Source organism: Colias eurytheme, chromosome 21 (genome assembly GCF_061535395.1).
Source record: "Colias eurytheme isolate Ceu_HAF_F1 chromosome 21, ilColEury1 Martin Lab GWU primary, whole genome shotgun sequence".
Classification (NCBI taxonomy): domain Eukaryota; kingdom Metazoa; phylum Arthropoda; class Insecta; order Lepidoptera; family Pieridae; genus Colias; species Colias eurytheme.
Genome location: NC_143000.1, coordinates 532,717 through 543,919, shown reverse-complemented (window position 1 = coordinate 543,919; position 11,203 = coordinate 532,717). Strand labels below are relative to the sequence as shown.

The 11,203-nt window shown below is 31.2% G+C and overlaps 2 protein-coding genes across 2 annotated transcripts; one reads left to right on the top strand and one right to left on the bottom strand.

Moving 5' to 3' along the window:
* Positions 1 to 611: 611 nt before the first annotated feature.
* Positions 612 to 2,072, bottom strand: LOC149898853 (uncharacterized). The gene has a single exon (XM_090114706.1). The coding sequence runs from the start codon at positions 2,003 to 2,005 to the stop codon at positions 848 to 850; it is 1,158 nt and encodes a 385-aa protein (XP_089970832.1). The 5' UTR covers positions 2,006 to 2,072; the 3' UTR covers positions 612 to 847.
* A 1,838-nt stretch (positions 2,073 to 3,910) lies between these two features.
* Positions 3,911 to 11,082, top strand: LOC149898852 (uncharacterized). Its single transcript, XM_090114580.1, has 3 exons — positions 3,911 to 4,033; positions 9,892 to 10,031; positions 10,568 to 11,082. The coding sequence occupies exons 1-3, from the start codon at positions 3,995 to 3,997 to the stop codon at positions 10,983 to 10,985; spliced, it is 597 nt and encodes a 198-aa protein (XP_089970706.1). The 5' UTR covers positions 3,911 to 3,994; the 3' UTR covers positions 10,986 to 11,082.
* Positions 11,083 to 11,203: the final 121 nt, after the last annotated feature.

Here is an 11,203-nt window from a genome sequence, read left to right as displayed (position 1 = left end):
TGTAAACGGGTTTCATGTTGTTGTCAATATCAGGTCTAGGATGCAACGTTATCATTATATTTTCCATCCCTTCACGTTCCGCGAAACGTGAATATAAATATGTGGGTATTTCATAAGTTTTAAATGGCCGTCTGTTGTCTTAATATTTCTTTCTTTACATTTATTCGCTTTTCGCCTGCGTAGATTAATACGGTTTTGGGAGTTTCGTTCTCTTTTTAGTTTTTTTTTGTTCTTACTAATCTGTAGGGCTCTAAACTACAGTTACACAGTATACCTAAATACTAAATAGGTACTCATAATTTTTTTGGTCTGCAGGACGAACTCTAATCACCTAGGTCTCCATAAAATAAAATCATAGATGTATAAGGCATCTGACCCATTTCGGGGACATAGGAATTACTTATTAATTAAATTGAAAAAAAAAAAAAACAATTAAATATCACACAATTATTTTTAGTGATATCCCATTTTATAACTTTCATTAAAAAATAAAGAATAAATTGTTTTTTAATATCATAAAAAGATAAAAGCATTAAGCACATTAGAGAGGATGTGAATAATACATTATGCATCATTAATTTTTTTAATTCCATTGTGTATACATTTTAAAACCAATATATATTGTATTAAAATTTGCATAAATATTCAGATTAATCTTGTATTTTTAATTTATTGGACAAATACTTTACATCCATTAGGTACCTACCTAGTATAAGTCAAAGAAAAGTAATAAATTCATATTTAAATAAAAATAATAATAATGTTTGCTACATTAAAAATAAATACAAACCTCTAGTATAAAAAATAATAACAAACAATTTACAAACATTGCAGATTTTATAATTAATTAAATTATAATAACATCATCATTATTGCAATTATTATATTCATATTTTAAATCATCACTATATTGTTTATAACCCTTTTGATATTTAAGAGCTAGAGAATCATCTGGTTGCGTTTTATTAAATATTGAATCACCATTCAAGTTCAATTTAACAATACCAAAGTACACTGAATCTAATTCTTTTTGATTATTTTCTTTCTTTTTTTCCTTTATAATCAAAGGTTCTTTAACTGGCAACATTACAATTGTGTCCTGTATTTTATTATTTAACTTTACTTTAGCCTGTATCATTCCATTGATGTTAGAAAAATCCTCTTTATTTTGTAACGGCAAGTTGCACTCCATGCATCTTATATTTTCATTATAATCCGTATTAAAAGGCACAGGAAATAACCTGTCATTTAAATAAAATCTATAAACGCATTTATGTTTTTCATCGCTGGCAATGCTGTGATTAATTCTAGATTTGACAGAATGACACTCAAAATAATTGTCACTGCGAAATTCTTTTATATTTTTTAAATTATCTGTGTCATTTGGATTAAAAAAGCCCATTTCTTCCACTGAGGAGTCTGTATATATTTTGAAAATGGAGTCTCGAGATGCGGACTGCATTTGTTCAGATTGCTCCTTAATTGTTTCTAATGAGGTTTTCTTCGTGTTATAAATATCAGGGATAGATTCTGTCGACATTTGAAAGTTTTCATTCCTATAATATTGTTTTAGCTTACCATTTTTCAAGTCATGTTTGCTGGCTTTGTTGTTATTAACAAGTCTATGTAGCGATTGAAGACTATAAAGGTCACTTAATTTCTCATTTGAGTGCTTAGATGTCGAATCTTCTCTTTTATATTCTGTATCTCCGCATTTTTTACAAAAATCAAGTTTTGTTTGTGATATTGTTGGATCCAAAATACAATCCGACCTTGTTGTTTTCTTTTGCTTAGTTATTGTTTGTTTGTGGTTTATAATACCTGTGGAACAGCTTTTCCTCTGTTCTGACGTTGCTGCTCCAATGTTTCTTGATAAAACTACCTTTTTCACAAGCTTCACTCTAGGCATTACTCGATCGCCTTTTAAACGTTGCGACAAATGTGAATGTCGATTATAACGCTCACAATGAAAATCCGAAGTATGCTCACATCCACGTTTAGACATTTTAGTCTATTAATTGCTTTTAAAACAAGAAAAATTAGAGAATTTAAAAACGCTGACAAACATTCAAGCAATGACAGTTGACTGCAACAAAACAAATCCGTTGCTATGGAAACGACTTGTCATTACAGAAATTGTTACCGCCATCTAGTGCTCGATAGAATATAATATTATGTTTCGTGGATTTAAATAATAAATTTAATTAACAAAGTAATATTAATTATAGATGATAATTTTTAAATTTTAATATGATTTTTAGACAAAAATAAACAAAGCACTACTTTTGTAGTCGTTATTTTTTCATTGCTTTTAGTGACATCTAGCGGCTAGTAGCTCAATTTTCTAAGAAACAAATGTTGATCGTGTGTTTTAAGGTTAGCGTATTGTACGGTGTTGTACGTGTAGATGGCGTGTTTATAAAAAATAGTAATATTGTGGAAAAGGTGAAAGGTTACTTATTTAAAAACCTAAAATTCACGAAATTAAACGCGGGAAATTGGTAATTTCTTTATATAAAGTATGCATGACTTGTATTTTGTCCAAGTCCAAAAAATTGCTAGCATTTGATTTTTAGTTTGTCTGTCTGTCTGTTTTGAATTCTGATTTGTATTCAGATTCCATTATTCATGATCGCTTATGAGTTTTGTGATTTATTAATGTTTCTCAATAGACTCAATAATTTGCAATTTATGTTTTCACTGTTCTTAATCATTCACTTTCTATTAAGAAATTAAAAACACATTGTTTATTTATTTATTTGAATTCATCTATGAATGATTTCAATGTAATTGATTTGCACATCACGGAGCAAGGGAGGACGCAGCCAGTGGCCATGTAACGGAAAATATAAATAGTTAACAATTATTATAGTCCACTAGCTGTCCCGAAAAACGGTCTGCCCTACTCACAGGTATGAAAAATAAATGGTCGGTTCTCAGACCTACCCGATATGCACAAAATTTTATAATTTAGTCAAATTCTAGGTTCTCTCTACTACTACTCTCTTCTACTCTATTACTAGGTACTACTACTACCTGTGCTACTACCATTAACTACTAATTACTATTTTACAAATACAACTAGGTACCTAAGCCAAAACTTAGTTCCCATTAGTACATAGTAAACACTTGTAGTAGTAGTAGTTAAGTACTATTGATGTAAAAAAGCTTTGTTTGTTTCTGATACTGTTCTTTAATAAAAATCCGTGTTATAGTAACAGATAACATAAACGTTCAAAGATAAAAAGAAAATTCAAAGAAATAATGATCAAGAGAGAATTCTACTCACAAGACATTATCATATTATTATAAAAAATGTAAATGTGTTTGTTTATTTGCATACATATAAGACATCATTACATGTGCGAGTGCCTGTCTATAATTTATATCATCTATTTAGTTTTAATAAGGATCCCGGAAATTACTATAGGTACTCTTTACCAATAGGTACTTCACATCACATTCTATTGAGGGAAACAATTTCATTAAATATTGATTTATTATGTGCGCATAAAGTTATTTTTCAGTAATTTGAGTAATAAAAACATTTAGGGATAGAATTGTGGGCTAATGCCCACTCTACATTATTTTTTGAAAAACAAATCGCGACATAAACATAAACAAATAAATAGAAATAGCAGGCAATAATAATAATTATGGGCAAAGGATCTGTCCCTGGTCGGTAATAATACCAATACGTTTCGATTTTGTGGCTTATAAGTAAAAAGCTTTTTTTTTTCTTCTATCAATTTTATTCCTATTACCTAACATTGAAATATATTTTAAAACGATAATTTACACATTTCGTCATTTAAATAACACATTTATGTCACGTCGTATCCCATTTTCCTGTACACCATGGCCACCCTACGGATCTATAGATCTTCAAGCTAAATCACTAGTGCATCGATGTGCGTAAGCGCAGCCCGCTTGTTTCGATTTTGGCGGTTCAAGCGCAGTAAGAGATTTAAAATAATTAAGAGGATCTTTCGATATGGATAAATTTATTTGTTTCATCGTTTTTGGCTTAATGGTAAGTTTTTAAAAAATATTTGGATAGCTCTATCTGTTTCTGTTTTGAAAAATCACAAAAATCATAATAAATATACCCTTGAAGAAAAAATAATAAGTTGTTATAAAATAAAATTCATAACATTAATTATTAAAATTACGTTTTCTCTATAAATTGCTTATTTCCATAACGAATAATTCACTAATATCGAATTATGAAATAATTGAAATAAAATTGTATGTTGTTAACAATAAACTAGAATATTAAAAAGTGTAAACAACTTTAAAAACATAATTATGTATAAATAATTATTTTTTTACATTTGTTCTTGCATATAGGTTTACCCCAAATGTCATTTTCGACTCTACGTAAGTGAAAATCATTCTAACTATTGTCAAGTTTTTTGTCTTTACACGAAAACGGCTAAATCATGTACTTATTCCTACACTAAACTGAAAGGGGGTAAAAGAGGGGATGTAAATTGTTTGTAGAAACAGCATATCATCAAAAGCTCGCGAGTAAAACCGCGAGCACAAAGCTCTATGTACTAGAAATTTTATTATGTTTGTTTGTTAAGTTTAATAATGTGTTTAGTGTTTCGCAAATCTATAAGGTCAGATGATGAGTTAGCCTTCACTTAATGTCAAATTACTTCGTATAGAGTATAATAGATATAATCATTATTATAGTATTTGTATTGATTTAGTTCATAGGTACATCTTTGATCTTATAATATAAAAATGAATCCCAAAATGTGTTGGATAACGATTTCGTTAATTCTCCTTTTATTATATTCCTTGAAGTACGAGGATGGTTCTTACGTAGAGAAAACGTAAATATGTACCACGGGCGAAGCCGGGGCGGACTGCTAGTTTATTATATTTACTAAAGGGGAATTAGGCGGTCAGCGAAAATTCAGCTATTCGGGCCTGAGGTAAGGGGTGAATGGGTCCGCGTTTAGTATGGAATCAACGTGCTCGAAACTAAAAATCGTAAGCGTCATTCACATTTTTATCAAAAAAATATTTAATATTTTCTAAATCTAAAACAGTCACGAAATCGAAAAGGTAAATACCTATGAATTTGTGATTTTATACGAATTATTATCGTAAAATACGGTTGTAATGAGCATTATATTATATTTTAGAGGTAACTTCAGGATTTTTTTTATCAAACAAAATTTTTCCAATCGTGCTTTGGAAGCAGTCATCAAATTACACATACGTTCTGTAATACATAATACATATTAGAAACTTCAGTGCGAAAAAACTTCAATATTTTCAATTATAGCTCATAGATAACAGTCCATTTTGCCGTTTTCACCTACTAAGGGCCCTTATGTAGTTGCAAAAATCAAGTAAATGAACTAAAGTTATTATTTTATAGAATAAAACTAAACAAGATTTTCATCGTATCGTCACGTTAGAAAAAGCCTAAATGCTCTAGTTTACCTTTAGAGAATAATGCATAGTTTTATGTAACACCACGGCTTAGGTACTCGGTGTAAAAACGATTTCTTTGATTTTTTGCGCATTTTCAACAATGTTATTAAAATTTCGTACACAATTTATAGTTATATAATGTTGTGAGATTTTTTCAATTTTTTACAAATGTAATGGGAAATACCATCAAAATTACCGAAAATCAGACCGGAAGAAATACTGACGTGCCTACCTAGAATAATTATTATAAACTAGCATTCCGCCTGCGGCTTCGCCCGCGTTTTCAAAAAAAAACCCGCATAGTTCCCGTTCCCGTGGGATTTCCGGGATAAAACCTAGCCTATGTCACTCAGAAATGATGTAGCTTTCCAACAGTGAAAGAATTTTTCAAATCTGCCAAGTAGTTTCGGAGCCTATTTAATTCATACAAACAAACAAACAAACAAAAAATCAAACCTTTCTTCTTTATAATATTTGTATAGATGTATAGATTATTAATATGCTAATGTTTGCATTTCGTAAGAATTTCTACAATTAGTAGGGTTCCTAGCATAGTTTTATATTATTACTAGCGGTCCGCCCCGGCTTCGCCCGTGGTACATATGAAAAATAGATGTTGGCCGATTCTCAGACTTACCCGATATGCACAGAAAATTTCATGAGAATCGGTCCACCCGTTTCGGAGGAGTATGCAGACTAACATTGTGACACGAGAATTTTATATATATTATTATTATTAATTAGGTGCAAGAAAGTCTTTCTTTATCGATTATGCAAAAAGGAAATGTTTCACTGTTAATAATTGTATAACACACACTATCTAAGTTACTTTAATCACTATTTTCCTCGATTTTTTGTACAATGCGGTAGCAATCTCAAAATAGTCGAAGGAATATCCTTTTTTTGAAGTCGGTTAATAATTTTACTTTTTTTCAATAATTTTACTTGCATCTTATTTTCTCATCTGCAGTTAAATGCAATCGATCATTGCAATTATTAAACGATACTTTCAAAAAGTACTTTCTCCAACACATACCGCCAAAAATATAAACTTGAAAAAGTTATATAATGGGTAAGTTTTTGCCGCCATGGTCTGTGACCAAGCATTGCGGTCAATGACGCTAACCGTTTGACGGCCATTAAGTATTTGGCGGTTTTTTGTAGGTAATAAATTGTAAATAATCCGTATTGATAATAGTAACAATTTGTTTAATAAGATGACTTGATGACCAACAGAGAATTAGGTTTTTTCAAGGTCAACTTTTGAAGTGATAGGTATACTTGTTTATGCGTGATGTTAAAATTTAAAGGTCGGGTCATGACAATACCACGTCATAGAGTAAGACAACGATTTTGATATCTTAAAATCTTGCCAAAGAAGTTTCACGTCTGACACGTGTGCTCGCACACACGCTCTTTTTTATATTGCTTTATATTAAGGGTTTATTGAACCCTTGCAATAAATATACGAAATTTCTAAATTTTCATTAACCTGATGCAAAACAAACTATTAACTATAGATTAACGCGAAAAACCACGCACCAAAGTTAATAATCTGTAATCAAAAAACTTCCCTCTCCGTTAAGCCCTGAATTCTAACCTCAAAATTATCGGCATTTAATCGTTCCCAATTGTTTGAACTTCCGCTAATATTTTAATTAAATCCTCCACTTTTCATTTGCTTTTATAATCGACTTTGAGGCTTTGATGTTGACGTACATACTGATTCTATTGTTAGGTATATGTATAGTTTCACTAGCTTTCCGCCCGTAGCTTCGCCCGCGTTTTCAAAGAAAAACCCGCATAGTTCCCGTTCCCGTGGGATTTCCGGGATGAAACCTATCCTATCATCTATGTGTTAATTGGGTTATAGGTAGGATTTTTTTTCAAATCGACAATCGAACAAAAAAATTACATAGATACACAAAGTGAAATTCTTCTTTTTAGTCAAAGTCGAAGTTAAAATAGACAAATAATTTTGAACACAGATAAAAAAACTTAAAGAAAGCTAGGCCTCTAGTTCCAAAATAAAATCCTACTACATAATACATATTTTAAATTCGAAAGTTTGTATAGATGGATGGATGTATGGATGTTTGTTAGGTACTCTTTCACGCAAATACTACTGAACCGATTACAATTAAATTTGGTATGAAGGTAGCTGAAGACTTCATAGGATATTTTTTATCGCGGAAATCCCACACGAACGGGATAAATGCGGGTTTTTGTTTGAAAACGCGGGCGAAGCCGCGAGCGGATATCTAGTACTCTATAAATTTTGATTACACCGTTTTGACGTCATCAAAATCAAACAAAGACGATATAGTTTTTATCCCATCATTATTATTCATTACACAGATAACCAATGCCACTTGGTCCCTCCTTGTAAGGATCTGTAACTGACAGGCGGGTCACGTAATAATGGAGGTCACGACACTGGCTTGGCTTTATTGCACTATTAATACATTATTAGATATTGTTTGTTTTATTGTTTTCTAGTTAGGGAGGGTGTTGACTTTTTAATTGGTGTGAGATTTTTTTTCAATTGAGTTCAAAAAAGGAGAAGATTCTTAATTCATTGTATTATTTTAAATAGTTTCCTTAAATCATAATAAACTCTACTTGTATTTTACATGTATTTGTATGCTAATGTTATTTCAAGTATTTCTTTATTAAAATATCTGAAGGAATTCGTTATTCGAGCGATTCGAGGGTATTCATTATCTAGATCGTAAATTGCCATTTTTATTTTATTTCTGTTCATAAACGTTTCAGCAACAACAAGTTTAAATTTACTTTATCCCGTATGTAGCTCGATTGTTAATTTGATGGGTCTGTGTAAACTTTACAGTTTTAAACATGCTGTCTGTCGAATTAACATTTAGAACTAATGAAACGAAACTTGTAAAACTTGTACTTATTGTATATTTTTAAATATTATGTTTTTTTAATTTGTGTTTCCAGTGCTTACTTTCAATAATTGTAAAACTTGAAAACATTTAGCAATGATTGTAATAAATAAACAATCTCCCAACCATTTCTCGGACTATTATGTTTAACTATTCAGTGCTCGATAAGCCACGTTGAAACTCGGTTATTAGTTGATGAGCTTGTATCGTATAATCCGAGAGCCGGCGAACGAAGCACGTCTGTGGTCTAATATTATTCATTAATCGTTGTTATTTGCATAGAATTATAAATAACTAGCTTTCCACCCGCGGCTTCGCCCGCGTTTTCAAAGAAAAGGCCGCACAGTTCCTATCCCGTGAGATTTCGTAATCTATTATCTATCGTATGTGTTAATCCAAGTTACCCTCTATATGTGTGCTTAATTTCAATGTAATCGGTTCAATAGTATTTGCGTGAAAGAGTAACAAACATACACACATACATCCATCTTTTCGCATTAATAATTTTAGTAGGATAAGATTCCTTTGATGCGGAACCTTCAGCTGCGATTATCTAACCGCAAAATTTTACATATCGACCGATTTTGAAAATTATTTTATAGGTAATTAGGAAGCGACATCATCCCCGCGTAACAGAGTATATTATAACCATTGAGTTATTATTACTACGTACCTATAGTACATAGTAACTCAATGATTAAAACCTGGGTTAAACCTGTGCAGCCGGGACAAGTGCCTATAATGTGTCCTATAATGTGTGTATTGTTTGTCAATTATGTGTGAAATCCTTACTAATATAATAAAGATGCTAGAGATTGACATAGGCTAATTTTTACCACGTTCAAACATCTCATTCCGAGGAGAATTTTCTTTAATAACGCGTGCGAAGTCACGGGCTAAGTATAAAATCTATTATTACTTATAATAAATCTGTAGAGAGGCCAATTCTGTACATGAAATATATTTAAAAAAAAACTATGAAGGGGTGATAAGGGATCGCTACTGATGCCAAAAATGCAATCAGTAAAATTTTTGTCTGTCTGTCTGTCTGTCTGTATATTCGTTATAGAAACAAAAACTACCCGACGGATTTTAACTAAATTTGGCACAATTATTCTTCATACTCCTGGGCAGGTTATAGTAAAAGAATCATGTAAATCGGTGTAGAAACACCAAAGTTATACATGAAATACGTTATAAGTCATCGCGCGTGAATACAGAATCATGCCATAAGGATTATTTTTGTGTATAAGTTCAGACGCGCTGCGCGGCGGGAAAAAATATTAATTAATTATTATTTTTGTTTATTTAATAACAATTAAACCACATCGAATCAGACCCTGAAAAATGAAAGGGTTCTATTCCTGAGCATACTCAAGCGTAAGAGAAAAAAAAAGACTCGATTGATTATTCTTTTCTATTATATTCCTTGAAGTACGAGGATGGTTCTTATGTAGAGAAAACGTAAATATGTACCACGGGCGAAGCCGGGGCGGACCGCTAGTGAATAAATAAATGTTTATTACAGATCCAGCATGGTTACTCCCGGAGTATGCCAGAAGACACCGTGGTGAGTGACTACACGAAGGAGGGCAGCGGGCCTGGGTTGGACGTTTACCAGCAGATCGCTAACAACATTGCTGAGAGGATCACGTCGCCCATCTATAGGTATGCTGTAATTCAGCGCTGTCAACTGCTGTGTAACAGCATTTTTGTGTATTGTTTTACTTAGACTTAGCTTTTAACTTGGCTTAGCTATAAAACCTTATAACCACAATTCCTACAAATAAATCATTTTATTAGTTATTTTCATTTTTATGTTTTTTGTACATCTATACTTTTAAATATTTTTTTTAAATACAGAAATATGCAGTAAAATATGTCAGTTTCATGTAATTGTTTCATAAAGGTAAACGTTAAATTAATATACATAATTTCGTAAGTTAAATTGCCATTAAATGAACATGTAAATGAACATTGATTTATTTGAGAAATCATAAATTACATTACAATAAAATAATCAAATATTGATAAGTTGTACCTAAATATAAAATTAAATCTTTACTGGAAATAATACAAAGAATAAGATGAATGGTTAACCTCTATATTCTACTAACTATAAACTATTTAGTTATTACTATGTAAAAAATTGTAATAAACAAACCCCGAAACTATTTAATTAACAGCACATTTCTATTCTCCAGGTTCCTCGGCTACAACAACACACAAAAAACAGAACCAACAACCAAAAAACCGTATGAGAAAGTTGAAATACTCGAAACGCCATCAGCTAAAACTCTAGCACCGATTAGCAACGATATATCCAAAGAAAGAGACGTAGAAGAACTTTCAGAAGAAGCATTAAAAAGAGTTGATAAGAAACCGGAGAAAATAACATTGTTCTCTAATTACTTACCTCTAAGTAATTTGGAATTAAATGACACACAGAGTGATGATGATTTTGATAATTTCGGTTTTGATGATGTTGAAAGTGATGATGATCTGAAGCCCAGAGAACAAGGTCCCTTTGTTTTCATATTGGAACTAGTCGGTAGTCTTTTTCAGTTGTTGTATGGAGCGGTGGTGTCGTTCTTTCAGAAAAGTCCGACACAGTCTAGCTAAAATATAGCATAAAATAAATTTTAGTATAAGCACAGATAATAATATGATACTAGTAGTATAAGTTTTCCGTGCAACTTAAAACAAATCTTAGAACATTAATGTAATATGATTCTTTATTTTTCAGTATTCAGTATTCTTCATTAATAAATGTTCTAATGCATGTATGTCTATCTGTTATTTGTAAAAAATATTTATTGTTGCCAACTTGCAAATAGACA